Raw genomic sequence first — 17,286 nt, 5'->3', positions numbered from 1 at the left:
CTGTGATTTTCCTTTATCTGCTTTTGGTCCCTGTCCCATTCTCCACACAATAGCCAAAATAATCTTACAACTTTAATCTAATCACCACATCACCCTATTTAATTCCTAAGGCATGTCCATGGAAAAATCATTGGTTTACAAGCCTATCCATGATAATCAGCCTCATGTTTTATCACATCCTTTCCATATTCTCACACACTTAAATTTACCCACAAACACATTTTTTCTAGCCATAAATACACCATATTTTATTTCTAAGAGTGCAACTTTACTTCCAAATCTTCATAAATGGCATTGCCTCTGCCTCCTTTAATTATCCTGATGAAACAAAGCAGCTTTTCTAAGGACACCACTTTCAATATTATTGTTTTCATTGAGATTGGTCTTGGTCTTACTTTGGCCCTAGAGATCTCAGCCTACAAAAGATATTTTCAGGTCTTCCTAAGGCCTAATTGAACTGTGGCTGTTTGAAGGGACAGGATCACAGAAAGATCAACCATTATCTAAATTTCTATTGTATGCCCAGAAGTAGCCTATGAGTGACCTCATTACTATTCCAGGTTCTGTTTAGACTTGGAAATTGGATTGTTAGTTTATCTAGGGAATAATAAGACAGTATGAAGCAAATTTTAATGAGGCTGACAAAAAAAATAAAATATAAAATTCAGCATTATGTACACCCATATTCACACACTGAATAAATTTGATGGATGAGAGACATTGAATTATAAAAGCCCAATTTATATGTTAATAACACATATACATACACATACACACATAAAGGTCTGCTCCACAGACTGAATATTCCTGTCTGTCCACAAGATGCTTATCCAGTGATTCTGGAGACACATTACCAACATTTGCTTCTTTGACTCTTCTTTTTCTATTGTTTATTTGCCTTAACTCCCTTACTTATAGCTACATGATTTATCTATTATAGTCAACTTCATTTGCCTTTTTAAGGCATGGGTTTCAAGTCAGCCATATACATAAGATAAATGTGTGAAACAGATTGGATATAGATTAGGCATCCGGGTGAGGGGTCAAAGGGAACCTGTCTCATTAAATCAGGGGGCAGCCGCTGATGGACTGCTATTCTAGAATGCTGACTTACTTTTTATATACTGCTTTACTAGTATATATCCTTAATTTTTACAAAAAAACTCACATGAAAGTTTAAATTTTAAAAGTGACATATCTTTAATTTTAAAGCCATAAATTTTTTTTTAAATTTAAGTTAAATTTAGTCCTCAACCTATCATTTTGCAATCTCTACTTTTAGATAACACTGCAGTACATCTCAAGTGTTATGCTTGTTTAAACTGTAAATGTCAGAAGGCAACTTGATTCTTAATTCCAGGTCACTCAATAGGGAGATGACATCAAAATTATCCCCTAAGTACCAACACATTTTTAACTTACTGACTAATGCATGAGAATTCATAATTAGCATTCAATACATCTTTAAGACTACATAAAACACAGACTTGCCCTAACTGGTTTGGCTCAGTGGATAGAGCATTGGCCTGTAGACTGAAGGGTCCCAGGTTCGATTCTGGTCTAGGGCATGTACCTTGGTTGCAGCACATTCCCAGTAGGTGGTGTGCAGGAGGCAGCTGATTGATGTTTCTAACTATCTCTCTCCCTTCCTCTCTGTAAAAAAATCAATAAAAAAATATTTTTTAAAAAAACAAACAAATGAAGACTTACTATGTAGAATAGATAATATTTTAAATAGTTGTATAATTTAATATTTAGAAGCTAAAGAGTTTTACAGGTAATCTAATCCAAAACCTTTATTTTATACACTAAATAATTTATAGAGAAACTAAAACTAGGCCTTAAACCCAGTTCCTGACTTCAAATTTTGTGTGCTTTCTAATCTTTCATGATATCTTTTGTTTACCTAATAGTGTGAATGAAGGCATTGAGAGCCAGTTTTGCATTTGATGGAGAGAGGGTGGTAAATCATAAGAAAAAAGTTAATAGAACTCTGAACATGCTAAAAAATAATAAAATCACATAGAAAATACCAAATCTCTAATCCAAAGACAAATATGGTCTTTTTTGAAAGGATTTTGACAATTACATATTTTTATTTGGTTTCTTTTTACCTTAGCAGGAGTTTGTTCCATGTTGGCATGGCCCTAATGCAGATAAATATAGCTTTAAAATTACTCAGTTGAAATAATCTCTTCTTCAAAAGAAATCATAGAGAGAAGGCAGGGATTTCATTCCTGAAGTGATTTTGGACCTCTGACACATTTTAGCTCTAAATATAAGTTTTTATTGATTCATATTTTGTGGACCAAAAATGGAAATAAATAGTGTGACATATACCACCACCCCCCACACACATACACACACACAAACATACATACACACACAGGTTTTTAGAGCGGCTTTACAACTTTGTCTTAATAGTATTACATTAGGAGATAATTAACTTTAGTAAAATGAACTGAATTTCTTAACTTAGATTTACACAAAGATGAAAAAAATCACAAACCAAATATGTGATCACCTCAATCTATCCTGTGTTAACTATATTTTCTTAAAGTATATTTCTAACTATAAGAATTTTGTTATGAAGAAGAAAACATTTCCAAGGCTTAAATGCTTGAAATCCTCTTTCATATGTTTTTCTCTCTCCTTGATTTAAAAAAAGTACATGTCTCCAGGGACTTACATCTTCAATTTACTAAAGCTGGGGTTCTGACAGATACCTTATAGTCCACAGCTGTAAAGGATTGCTTGTTTAAAGTAGTAATTTTGCTACAATTGAGCTGCCAATTTTTCTATAAGATTTAAGTATTTTATTCATCTGATTAATATATCTCAACATAAAGAATGCCTCAGGACTCAAAACTTTGGCTGTGTATATGGAGAGCTTATTAGGGAAGAAACCATCTGTCTGCAGAAAGCAGTCAAAATGTGTCTTCTACTTTGTGCAACATCTGAGCCATGCCTTTGTTGTCAGGGAAACCCCAGGCCACTGCAGTCTCTCAAACAGGACTTACTTCATTAGTAATCTAGTTCTTTGGCCTGTCTGTCAAAGGGGCAAATGAGAGTTTTATATTTTCTTTTTAATTTTATGTGTTTGTTTTGTTTTCATCCCCTTTGGAGGCAAATAGCTGTATTTTTAGCTTTCCTGTTTCTGTTTTCCCCTATCAGACTCCATTCCACTCCCAGAATCTGTTTGCTTTTCCTGTGTTTTCCACTTTTTGTATTTACCTGATTGATTTTGAACCACTTCATAAATTGTTCACTATTAAGATTCAGCAGGGACCTGACTGGCGTGGCTCAGTGGTAGAGCATCAGCCCCTGAACCAAAGGGTTATGGGTTCTGTTCCTGGTCAAGGGCACGTACCTGGGTTGCAAGTCCTTTCCCTGGTCCCGGTCAGGGCACATGTGGGAGACAACCAGTAGATGTGTCTCTTTCACCTTGATGTCTCTCCCTCTCCCTCTCTCTCCCCTCCCTTCCACTCTCTCTGAAAAATCAATGAAAAAATATCCTCAGTGAGAATCAATAGAAATAAAGATTATTAAAAAAAAAAAAAAGATTCAGCAGGTTTTTCTACCTTCTACTATCCAGTCTATACCAATATAAGAATCCCTTTTATATGGCTTACTGGAGGCCCGGTGCATGAAATTTGTGCATGGGGAGTTGTCCCTCAGCCAGCCTGAAACCTCTCCAATCTGGGACCCCTCGAGGGATGTCCAACTGCCCGATTAGGCCCGATCGGGATCGGGCCTAATCGGGCAGTTGGACATCCCTCTCACAATCCAGGACTGCTGGCTCCCAACTGCTCACCTGCCTGCCTTCTTGATTGCCCCTAACTGCTTCTGCCTGCCAGCCTGATCACCCCCTAACCATTCCCCTGCCAGCCTGATTGATGCCTAACTGCTCCCCTGCCAGCCTGTTTGCCCCTAACTGCCCTCCCCTATAGGACCGGTCACCCCCAACTTCCCTCCTCTGCTGGCCTGGTCACCCCTAACTGCGCTCCCCTGCAGGCTTGATCACCCCCAACTGCCCTCCCTTGCAGACCTGGTCCCTCCCAACTGCCCTCCCCTGCTGGCCATCTTGTGGCGGCATCTTGTGGCCACCTGGGGGCAGTCATCTTTGACTACATGGGGGCAGCCATCTTGTGTGTTGGAGTGATGGTCAATTTGCATATTATTCTTTTATTAGATAGGATAGAGGCCTGGTGCACGGGTTGGGGGCAGCTGGTTTGCTCTGAAGGGTGTCGCAGATCAGGGTGGGGGTTCCCTTGGGGCATGGTGCGGCCTGGGTGAGGGACCTTCAGTGGTTTGCAGGCTGGCCACCTCCCCGGATGACCTAAGTGGAGGCCCTGGTATCTGGGATTTATTTATCTACTATAATTGAAACTTTGTAGCCTTGAGCAGAGGCCAAGGCAGGCCATGGCAGGCAGAAAGCTTGGCTTCCTCCATCACCAGGGCAACTCAAGCCTCCTGCTCTCTCCAGCTCTGTGGCTACTGCCATTTTTGTTGAGATTTATCTTCTATAATTGAAACATTGTAGCCTAGAGTGGAGGCCAAGGCAGGGGAGAGTGGGCAGAAAGCTTGGCTTCCTCCATTGCCAATGGCAACTCAAGCCTCCAGCTCTCTCTGTGGCCGCAGCAATCTTGGTTGTGTTAATTTGCATACTCGCTCATGATTGACTGGTGGGTGTGGCTGGTGGGTATAGCGGAGGTATGGTCAATTTGCATATTACTCTTTTATTAGATAGTATGCTATTCACAATCCTGGTCTGTGAGCAATAAAAGGGAGTTATTTTATTCTAATGGAACTCACTATAAGGGTGGTTTCTTAATTTGGCCACAGGTTCCTTGACAGTGGGACCATCCTGCTGTTGCCTTCATGCTGTTCTTTCTTCCCTTGTCCAATCCTGCTTTGTAGTGTTGAAAATCATCGAGCATCCTGTGTGTTCTGAGACACTGAGGATGAACATCTGGTAACATCTTCACCCTGCTGCCTTTATTCTATGAGACTCATCTTGTCACTAATGATTCATGACTTTAGGTTGAATTTATTAGGTTTGACCATCCTTCACCCTGTATTCTAACTACTTTAGTTGGCATTGGAATGAAATTAGGAATACCTTGATCAAGGATGCAGAGAATAAATGTGTAGACTAAAATGAGCCTGTTCCTTAGTATATCTTATGCATAACATTGAAAAGTAACATTTTTTAAAAATTTCTCTAAGCAGTATTCTTTTTCATTTACTAAATAATTTGATTTATTTCTGTAGAATTTATCATTAGTAGAATCTTCAACATATTGCTTACCTGGAAAAGTATCACTGAGTCAAATTGCTGAATGCTTATAGACATGTGGGTTCTTAATTATCAGCAGTTCAGATTTAGCAGTACAGAATGGAAAGATAATCAGACTTTTTGAGCATGGATAAATAAAATGAAAATCCTAAATTAAAAAATAAAGTGGAACTTTGCATTATATATGTCCTATTATAGTCAGTATATCATTATGATAAAATGTGTATATTTATATTGATAAAGGGAAAATATATATTTTTCTATGCTTGTTTTAGAAAACAAATATATTTTTCTGAATACTAAAGGTTTGTTCTATGAAGTTAGAAAATGATAAATGTGCTCCAACGGAGTCTAAACAGTATATAACGGCTATTTTTTTCCATTGTCTCTTAAGCTTATGAACATTATGATTTACATTGACATGCCCATGTCATTTGTTGATATAATTACTTTTAAATACCCCAAAATCAGGGAAAAAAGCAAGGAAACAGTTAATTTGAATGATACTGAAACACATGAAAATAATTTTGTTATTTGGCTGAGAGGAATCTTTATATTCTATTCATCTATTTTTATGTCATTTCTAGAGTATGTCTGCAAAGTATTTTTTATTTAACTTCAGTTAGCTGTGATATATTACTCGATAGATGGATAGTATTTTGTTGTTAGAGAGCAGATATAAGGTATGATGAAATTTCATAATTTTAGTTTTTAAACCACTAGGTGAAAAGACTGATAATAAAGGTCATTAGAAATTGCTAGGGTTCTGTGTTTAGTTCAAGCCATATTTTTCTTCCTTGAGATCCCATTAATCACATAGCAGATAGTGATCTGCAATTTCTGTTTCTTATTATCTCATGTGTTTTGTTTTTTTATTTTTTTGTGAAGTTCAGTTTCTTCTCTTTTAATCTGTTGACTTTTTAATAAAATGTGTTCACTAGTAAACCACTTGAGAAATTTTCATGTGTCAAAACCCCATATTTTCACTGGTTGCCAACTCCTAATGATGTTTTACACATTGCCTACATGTCTAGTTATAATCACCTTTAAATAATTGTTTCCATTCTTGATATAATGCTCCTGTGAATCTTTTCTCACTTTTGGTTATGCACATTAAATATGACCATGTAAAATTAATTACTACACTAGTTTCTGCTCAAAGTGATCAAGTTAATTGAGGGGCACAGAGCTTACATTATTTTCCTTACTGATGGTTCCCAATGACTTCTCCTACCTTTGTCTCAGATAATTCAGTAATGTAATATTAAGCAGAAAATCCAAGCTAGCAGATTTAATAGAAATGACAGAGATTGTAACTTTCCTCCAAAGATGTTTAAATGCAATATCTTTCTAAGTGTGTCTATCTATACTAAATTTTTCCATTTTTAAATCAAATTACATATGGTGAGGATGCAGGGCAACTGGCACTTCTTGAAATTCCTGAAAATAACATATTGGTGAAAAGTCTTTGAAAAATTTCTAACAGTATCTATTCAGCCAGAACATATTTATATCTTAGACTCAACATGTCTATTTCTGCTACATACTCAACAGAAATGAATTCTTGTGTCCACCAAAAGACATATACAAGAATAGTATTCAGAACTTTAGTTATAATGCCCTAAAACTGTAAATAAGCCAAATGGACATCATTAGTAAAATGGTAAACAAGTTGTACTATAGTCATAAAAAATAAATTAAAAAGTATTAATAACTGGCATGCAAAATAATATGGATGAATTTCACAGACATGATATTGAGTTAAAAAGTTATAAATAGTGGTGTATGATTCTATTATATGCATTTGCATAAGATAATCTATTAGACATCAGAATATGGTTACTCTCAGAAGAATACTGACTGGACCTTTATAAAATAATTTTTACACACTGATGTATAACAGAAAAATTTACCAAATTGTTTTTTGAAAATATAATTTTTCTTTGTCATTTTGTCATCTTGTAGTGTCCTGAATTTAAAAGGCCCAGAGACATTGCAGTTGACTGGGTAGCAGGAAATATTTATTGGACTGATCATTCTAGAATGCACTGGTTCAGTTACTACACCACCCACTGGACCAGTCTGAGGTATTCTATTAACGTGGGGCAGCTGAATGGCCCCAACTGCACCAGACTTTTAACAAATATGGCTGGAGAACCCTATGCTATTGCTGTAAATCCTAAGAGAAGGTAAGCTAATGACTTGGTTACTTATATTTCATGATATGGGCATCCATTTTTAGATATTGTTTGGCTTGTGCTCTGTAGCTTTGTTTCTATAATGTGTTCAAAGATAATAGGTTCACAAGACTTCTGAAAATCCCTCTATTTTTCTTGTACAAAAGTACACTCATGTTATTTTTACACCAAATTGAGGAGCAAATATTTTTTTTTCTGAAAGGTTGCAAAATATACATTCTTTGTGTGTGTATTTTATGTTGCATTTCAGAATAATGAAACTAATGTGATAAGCACATTACCACTATAGTGAATCTAATAGTGAATTTTTGTAACATTAAATATAATGCTTTGTGTGTGTGTGCATGTGTGTGTGTGTATGTGTTATTTTTATTTATTGTTGAAAGTATTACAGGTGTTTCACTTTCTCCCCCATTGAGTCCCTCCTCCCCACTCCCATGCCCTCCACAGGACTTCACTGTACTATTGTCTGTATCTATGGGTTATGCATATATGCATATAAGTTTTTTCGTTAATCTTTTCCCCTCCCCCCCCTTCCCTATGAGATTCATCTGTCTGTCCCATGCTCCCATGTCTCTGGGTCTATTTTGTTTGGCAGTTTATTTTGTTTATTAGATTCCACATATAAGTGAAATCATGTGGTATTTGTCTTTCTTTGACTGGCTTACTTCGCTTAGCATAATCCTCTCCAGATACCTTCATGTTGTCTCAAAGGGTAAAAGGTCCTTTTTTATTGGACTGATCAATCTAGAATGCATTGTCTAGAATGCATAGTATTCCATTGTGTAAATATACCACAGCATTTTATACACTCATCTACAGATGGGCACTTGGGCTATTTTCAGATCTTAGCTATTGCAAATAGCACTGCTATGAATAGAATAGAATATTAAACATATTGAATATAGAGTATTTTAATGTTTTAGCTATTTGTGATAATAAAAGATTAAGACATATTATGTATAAACAAATTTGAACAATTTAATACAACCATTTAATTTCTTTTACTGAAATTTTTTCATTCTTTACTCTTTTTCTTTTTCAATTATAAGCAATGACCAAAAAGTAAGTAGGAAAATCGTAGGTAAAAATCCTGATCACCCAAAAAAGTGGATCATTGGATGCTGAGTCAAAAGAATCAAATGTTTTTTACTTAGCAAAATCAGGCTGTGTAGTATCTTCTAAATGGAGAATGATATCCTTATAAGAAAGTACTTTAAAAAATGAAGCATATTGATGCAGCATCAGTAATAAAATGAATATTTTTTCACAAGAGGATAGTTTTAAGTGTTAAAATACTTTTCTTCTAAAATGTTAATGAATTTTTCAAAATTGAACTTTTAATATCGAGTAATAAACAATAGTGCATATTATTAAGCACTGCCTCTCAAATTTTAGAGCATAGTTAAGACCATTTAAAATTTTGATTTCTAGAAGGTTCCTTTTCTGTAGCTATAGAGTTGGGTCCAGAAGTCTGCCTTTTCAGGGTCTCTGGGGTGTTTCTGATGCTCATGATCAGAAGAAATACCGTTTGACAGTAGTGTTGGGTTATAACTGCACATCACCAGGCTAACCAACTTGACCTATGTTTTCAGGATGATGTATTGGACTGTTGTTGGGGACCACTCCCATATAGAAGAAGCAGCCATGGACGGCACTTTGAGAAGAATTTTAGTCCAAAAGAATTTACAGAGACCCACAGGTATGATGTATTTCTGACATAGCCTAAAATTGTATCAGAATTCTAAGCATATTAGTGTTACAAGTCTTTAGTTTTGTTGGCAATATAATCATTTTTACAAGCAAATAAAATAATTCATAGTATGACATTATGAAAGTCATTAACATTTCATGTTGTATTTTTCCAACTAAAAGTCAGGTTCTTATCATCCTGCAGTGATACTATGGGGATATTATTTGAAAATTGCCTTAAGTTTTAAGGCCGTTAGTAGGATTTCAGATGAATGAAATTTTGACAGTTTATAGCAATGTATCAGGATATTTTTACATATAAATGTTAATGATGTTGCAGTGGATGGTAGTATTATTAGAAGATGAGAAATTAAATGGAAAAAGAACTGGGAAAAGATAGAGAAAATTTGTGAAAGACAAGTTTGATGATGCCTTGCTTTCTTATTCTCAGCTTTCAATCTGGCTTTAATCTGTCTCCTAGCTATGTAGTCTACACTACAATGTCATCTACACAGCCATGTCATCTACTTTACCACTCTACACTCTCCATATCCCCAGGACTGTACAGGAGCTCAGTCTTGTGTGTGTGTGTGTGTGTGTGTGTGTGTGTGTGTGTGTGTGTGTGTATGCCCCTCCCTGTTCTTTCTCTCACTCCATTTTTCTCCCAGCCTTCCACCTAGACTTCCAACTTTTGTATATTAGCTATATCTTACCCATCTTGTAAGGTCTAACTTAAGCACTTCTTCCTCAATAAAACATTTCAAACTACTGGAGTCTCGGGGATTTTGTGTCACCTACTCCTGCCTACTACACTCCCATCAAAAAGATAGAATGCACTTTCTATAGCACACATTATTTAACAGTTATGCTTTGTAACAGATTTTGTAGTTGAAATTTTATATTTGACACTTATATTCTTATTAACTTTTAATGTGCCTTATGCCTTTTCCTCCAACTAGATTGTTTTTACTCTTTATGGGAATGAGCAGTCTTTGGGATTTAGTTCATTTGTGTAAGTGTGTCTCCGTTCAGTGATTTAACAAGTACTAATTGAACACCCACCTGGTGCCAGAAATTGTTCCAGATGCTAAAGAAATAAGATCCTACCCTTGTGAAAAGAGTCTGATTCCCATGAAACATACCTTCCTGTACAGAAGAGAATAGATATTATGCTTCATATCAGATAGTTATTAGTGCTATATAGAAAAAACACATACTAAGGATGGGTAGTTATGGAAATACCATTTTAGTTATTATTATCAGAGAAGATATATCTAAAAAGGTAATATTTGAAAATATCACAATAAATCATGATGGCAAGTCAGATGTATATGTGAGGAAAGAGCATTCTAAGCAGAGGGAACAGCAAGTTCTAAGTCAGGAATGAGCTTAGCATGTGTCAAAAAATAGCAAATATGTTTGTATGCCTAGAAGCATATGGAAGTGGTAGAGATGAGAGTTGCCAGGTGGCCAGGGGGCCAGAGGTAGATCATCTAGATCTTGGAACACATTGATAAGCCCTGGATTCTGTTCTAGTTCTAAGGGGAGCCATTGGAGAGTATTGAGGGGGAGAGTGGCATATCTGCTCAAACACCATTTTCATTGTTTACAGATCTTTGTACTTTTTTCTTAACTTATTATTTTTCACTAATTTTAGACTTATAAACAAGTTTCAAAATTACTTCAGAAGTTATCTGATGTTAAGATTTACATAATCACAGTATATGTAATATTTTCATTTTATATGAAGCGGCAGCAGTTTATAGAAGGGCACGTAAGAGGGTGCTTTGAAGGGAGCTTGAGACAGGAATTCTTGCAAAGGTTACTTATGAAGAAACTGCAATTCAGGAGAAACCTGTAAAAGGTGGAGAAAGGGAAAGAGCCCAGGAAGACTGTGCCTCGGGTAAAGCCTAGTCTCAGCTTGAGCCACAGGGGATGTGCTTCGGAGTATAAATTCCATGACAGGCCAGGGGTCATCTTTTTATATTCCCCAGAGTCATTGCTTGGCCTTTGGGCCCTAACTTCCCAAGCAGGCTGCTGCAGGCAGCTGAACACAGCTCCCTGGCAGTCCTTAGCTGCTAAAGGCAGGAGATGGGTAGCCTGCCTAGTAATGGAAATTTGGGCTGGGTCCCAGTGTCTCCTACTGTGGGCTAAATGAAGTGCATGTACTGACCATCTTCCATGTGCTAACCATTCTGCTCAGCACTATGGGGAATTTAATGATGAACTTGGCACAGTCCCTTTTCTTGAGGAGTTTACATTTGAAAAGACACAACACTGAGGCATGAACAGAAATAACTACAGTTTTGGCAAAATATTAGAATCATTACATACCTGGTAATAATATGGAAGTTCAGAATCAAGAAAGATTATCTCCAGTGATCAACAAACAAAAAGCAAAACAAGCAAACAAACAAAAATATGTGCAAGGTATCTCTGGAAGTAGTGTTTAAAGAATGGATAGACATTCAAAAAGTGGGCAGATAATCCATCATGGTGTAGTGTTTATAAATTTTTTCTTTGGACTCAGATACATCCATTTATTGATTTAACTCCGGGGGATCACTTATTAGCTATGAGATCTCAGAAATGAACTTTTATCTTCAGAGTTTGATTTTATCATAAAAAACCAAGGGATAATAATAATTAACTTAAAATACTGCTGATTGTGTTAAATGGCATAGCACTCTGAGCCAGGGGCTGCAATGTGGAACGCGTGGCATGCTTCATGATGGCAGGAGTCTGGGTACACCTGGAAGGGGGCAGGTTAGGTGAAGTAACATGAGCTGAGAATAGAGGACTTTAACTGCTAAGGTGTTTAGACATGATTTATTTAGTCAGTAATGAACCTCTGTACAGTTCTGATTCCAAGAGTGAAGTGAGTAATATAGGGTATGTTGCAGTGGTAGCACTGTGCCAGTGGAATGAATAGATATAGAAACTAAAAGGCCAGTTAACAGTCCATTGAACTGTCTCCCTGAGAGTGGAGAAGAGCTCAACTAGAACAGTAACAGTGAATACACACAAGAGGATGTGTGTGGGAGACAAAGTAGAATTAGAGTAGTAGAATTTATTGAATGCATATGAGAATAGAGGGATAGGAAATATCTCCAACAGATTAGAGTTAGTCATACAAGTATCTTCATTCATCTCTCCTTTCATTAAAAAAATAGTGTCGCTCGCTATATGCCAGGCACTGCTAGTCATCTGAAATATGGGCCCCTGCATGCCTGTACATTATAGTCTAATGTGGGGTGACTCTAAACACAAACCAAAAATGTGTGTGTGAGTGCACACATGCACATGTGTGTAAATGGCTCCTATGGAGAAGAGTGGGGTGCTGCAGAGGTATCCCTTTGATTATAGTGGGGAGGAGAGGCTTTTTGAGGATGGTTGATTGTTAAGAATAATTGCTAGGTGATGTGATGGGTGTAAAATGTTGTCACAACACAAAGTAAAGAACAGGTCAGACAGTCCTGAGGTAGAAAATGGAATTGAAAGAAAGCCAAAGAGCATAGTAAACAAATTGGAAAGTAGCATGAGATAAGACTTAGGGAGGTGCGTAGGGGCCAGTCCACGCAGGGTCTTAGAGACCATGGAAAGTACCATTGAGTCATGTTAAGCAGGTGACAAGACCTGTTCAGACATCCCTAAGGCCATGCCAAGACAAGAGTTGGTGTAAGGCTCTCTACTCCTTTTCTAGTGGGCATATATGAGTTTTCTTCTCAGTAACTCTACTCTGCCCCACATACAGGAGTAGACTCTTAGAATCATTTTATTTATTATGTCAACTTATAGTTATTGTGTGCCTAACCTATGTCAGACATAATTCTAGTCACTTAGAATATAGGAGTGAATACACAGTTGTCACTCCCTGTCCTCCTAGTACTTGTAGTAGAGGGCAAGGGCTGAGATGCCAGCAGTAAAAATATAATACTTAAAGAGTAAATTATAATGTAAATTATGAGGTATTTAGTGCTATAAAGAAAAGAATGAAAGTAAAGTAGTAAGAAGGTCAAGAATGGAGGGCTTACATTTGACCCAGTGATCCCACTTCTAGGAATATATCCCAAGAAACTAGAAACACCAATCAGAAAGGATATATGCACCCCTATGTTCATAGCAGTACAATTTACAATAGCAAAGATTTGGAAACAGTCTATTTGCCCATCAGCAGATGAGTGGATTAGAAAACTGTGGTACATCTACACAATGGAATACTATGCTGCTGTAAAAAGGAAGGAGCTCCTACCATTTGCAACAGCCTGGATGGAGCTGAGAACATTATGCTAAGTGAAATAAGTCGTCAGAGAAAGATAAATATCACATAATCTCACTAATTTATGGAATATAATGAACAACATAAACTGATGAACAAAAACAGCTCCAGAGACAGAGAAGCATTGATCAGATGCTCAAACCTCAGAAGGAAGGTAGGGGAGGGTGGGGATTAGGGGTAGGGGTCAATCAAAGGACTTGTATGCATGCATATAAGCATAACCAATGGACATAGACACCAGGCGGGTGAGGGCATGAACAGGAGTGGGGTGGGGAGTAATGGGGGGAAAAGGACACATTTGTAATACCTTAATCAACAAAAAAGAAAGAAAAAGAAAGAATGGGGTCTCAGTTTGCAGTATAACATTTTTAAGTCACTAGAGTGGCATTTGAGCCCAGATTGTGTGGTGCTGTCATTCAGCCACAGGCAGATGGTGCAGGTGTGGGCAATCTCCTTGTGGTCAAGCTCCTTCTGATTGACTCAAGCTGAGTCAATCAGAAGGAGACATCTCACACATAACTGAAAATTTTAGTTCTGGTGTTAAAGCAGAAGTAGAAATTTAGTTGGAGAATTACCAACAGAAAGCTGATATTTAAAGTTGTTAAGATGGACAAGGGAGGGGAAAACAAACAGACTTCTTAGGGTGTAATTTTGTGAGATGCTCGTATTTGGAGAGTAAAGATCAAGATTAAGCTCTGCAAAGGGGTGTGAGCAATAGGAGCCAAGAAACAGGAGTCAGTGTCAAAGGAAGAGTTTCAATAGGAAGATGATACATACAATTGGACATAGCATAGCGCCTTACGTAGGAAATATGAAGTAGTAGAGAGAGCACAGCCTTCCATTTATATGGGAGTTAAATGGAGCAACCTGCAAAAAACTTTTGAACATAAATGTTCTCATCTTTAATAAGTGTGTTGATAATATTTACCTTACCTGTAATTAGTGTGCTTAAAACTAATTATCTGTTGAATGAATGAAGAGATGAATACCTACCATTTTAACCTATGGTATGGTTGTAAGGCCTCTTTTAAAAAATGATACACCTTTTTTTTTATTATTGGGAACTATACTAAAGACAAGAAGCAGTCTCTATCTTCTGTTTCAATCAGTTGTGAGGTGGCTGAGTCGTATGCTCCATGAGAATAGGGAAGTGATCTGTTCTGTTCTATGCTCCAAGTCCAGTACTTGGCAAACTACGTTGTCAGGGAGCTGCCTTATGAATATAAATTTTGTTCATGAATGTTATTTCAGATAAGAACACTATCCAGTTTTCCCTCCAGTAGAAGGGCATGTAAAATTACATAAATTGAAGTACCATATTATTTGTTTTATAGAAGAGCTTATTTATGTTGCCTGTAGCTCCCCCCAAATTGTGGCTACTTTGGAGAGAATAAAGAATTACACACTAGTCCTTGGACTAGTCTTAAATTACTTGATTTTTAAAAAAATATATTTTATTGATTTTTTACAGAGAGGAAGAGAGAGGGATAGAGAGTCAGAAACATCAATGAGAGAGAAACATCGATCAGCTGCCTCTTGCACACCCCCTACTGGGGATGTGCCCGCAACCAAGGTACATGCCCTTGACCGGAATCGAACCCCGGACCCTTGAGTCCGCAGGCCGACGCTCTATCCACTGAGCCAAACCGGTTTTGGCTTAAATTATTTGATTTATTCAGCAAATTGCTTTGTCATTGGCCAACCAAAGGTGTCTAAGTAAATAAAATGGATAAAACTTAAGGACTATTTTGCAATTCTTTGATGCACTTATTTTACTAATATTCATAAATAAATATGGGTATGCATATATGTATATATATGTGCATATATATGGAAAACAAGTGTAATGTAGTTTAGAAAATAAGATTCTAAGTAGGCAACTTTTCTTTAAAAATGTTAACAATTTTTAAAAATAAATTTGACATAGTGGTAAGTATCTAATTTTTTGGACCTCTTATCACTGCTTAAATCAAGAATATTGTAGTTCACATTTGCTGGCTATTACTACCTTATAAATCTTGGCTTTTCTTTAACACAGAATGTATATAATCTTATTCTCTATTTCTGAAAACACAGTAATTTTCATGTACTGCTCTCAAAATCTTCTCTGTGAACTATTACATTGGTACTATGGTAATTTCTCATATGATTTTTTTTCTTTTTTAATTTATTTTTTTCTATTGCCATTTATCCCCTCTATGCCCTCTTCCACTTCCACATCCCCACTCCCTCACCATCACCACACTGTTGTCCATGTCCATGAGTTCTCACTCTTTTTTGTTCAATCCCTCCATTTCCCTTCCCCCAACACTGCTTCCCTCCCAGAGCCGTCTGCCTGCTCTCTTTCTATGAGTCTGTATTTTGCTAGGAAGTTCAGCTAGTTTATTAAATTCCACACATGAGTAAAATCATATGGTGCTTGTCTTTCTCATAAGATTTTTTTTTTCCTTTTTATTTAAGACCTTAGTAAAAATAGGGAAACTAGTGAGAGGATAAACTTGGAAAATTTCAGAGTTCAACCAAAGTGAAACTCAAAAATTGCTAAAATGCAATAGTTATCTTCGTATCCTGGGAGATGTTAAGCAAATGACAACATGATTGGGGTCTTTATTGTGTATTTCTAAAACTTAGTGAGCCTGTGCCTTTGTTTTCTATAAACCCTCCAAACTGTGATTCCATCATGTTTTTTTAGAACAAGTATAGCATTTTATTTTAAATTTTCTGTACTTACCCTGACTTGGTTCTACATGTGCATCATATTTAGTTTAGATAAGAATGATTTTCTTTGAAGTTGACTTCCCCCCCTGCTTCATTATTGGTTCTTTAAGACAAAAAAGAGATGTGCTATTTTAAAGAGAAATGGACTACGTTTTTGGTGTGTTTTTTTTTTTCTCATAGAAACTTGACTCTCATCTCTATAATGAGAAAAGTTAATTGATTTCTTTATTAACTTTTAAATTTAAAGACTATGTCTTTGATTAAAAGGCTTAAGGAAAAACCAAAATCATCGATTTGTAGAATTTTTGGAATATAAATCCCGGGCATGTAAATGTTTTGTTATATAATTTTTATCTAGATGTAACTCCATTGGATTATATAGTATGTGACCAGAGCCGATAAAGATGGTACATTTTAGACAAGCCTAGACTAATAGTGCAATATATGACACTTTTTGAGAACTTTTTACTACTGATGAATCTAAAAATACAATATTGGTAATTGGATTACACGCCATTGTTATATTTTCTACAATTAGAATATTTTATATGTTTAAATACAGAGACATATTTTGTTGGGCAGAGCTTTTATTTTAATCCACTTCATTATTGTATTACATAGGTAGAAGAGAAAGAAAAGTGTTTCTATGCCTTCTTAGACAACTTTGAAGTATAATGGCAGCAGCAGGAAACTGGATCTTTTTATGGTTCATGTTCCTCATAATTATACATGCAAAAGCAAAAACATAGTTCCCAACATGACTTCAAACAGAAAATCATCAGACAGAAACTAGTAAAATGTGGACCATTAGTAACTTCATTGTTTTAAGTATGTGGACCATTAGTAACTTCATTGTTCTAGAGGTTGATTGGACATACACCATCCTTATGTCCTGCTTAAGGAGCAATATTTGTTTAGTTTGATTACATTTGGGCTCAACCTACCTACTTAATTGAAGAATTATTCCCAAGTGATGTTCACCATGATTTTTTATTTACTCTGATTGTTAAATGTTGGGTCATCTACACAGGAATACAATTAGCACAAATTCAGAAATACCTTTCATTTGTTGCCTTGCCATTGAGGTGTACCTCAATTGC

The 17,286-nt window shown here is 36.3% G+C and overlaps 1 protein-coding gene across 1 annotated transcript in view; it reads left to right on the top strand.

Annotated features, from left to right (window-relative positions):
- The window catches only part of LRP1B (LDL receptor related protein 1B), a 1,704,605-nt gene that overhangs the window by 1,595,989 nt on the left and 91,330 nt on the right, over nucleotides 1-17,286 (top strand). The window contains exons 78-79 of the mRNA XM_054723549.1: nucleotides 7,265-7,488; nucleotides 9,093-9,199. Coding sequence (XP_054579524.1) covers nucleotides 7,265-7,488; nucleotides 9,093-9,199 — 331 coding nt within the window. The remainder of the gene's footprint in view (nucleotides 1-7,264; nucleotides 7,489-9,092; nucleotides 9,200-17,286) is intronic.

The sequence above is a fragment of the Eptesicus fuscus genome, chromosome 11, assembly GCF_027574615.1.
Source record: "Eptesicus fuscus isolate TK198812 chromosome 11, DD_ASM_mEF_20220401, whole genome shotgun sequence".
Taxonomy (NCBI): domain Eukaryota; kingdom Metazoa; phylum Chordata; class Mammalia; order Chiroptera; family Vespertilionidae; genus Eptesicus; species Eptesicus fuscus.
This window is presented reverse-complemented; position numbering and strand designations above follow the sequence as displayed.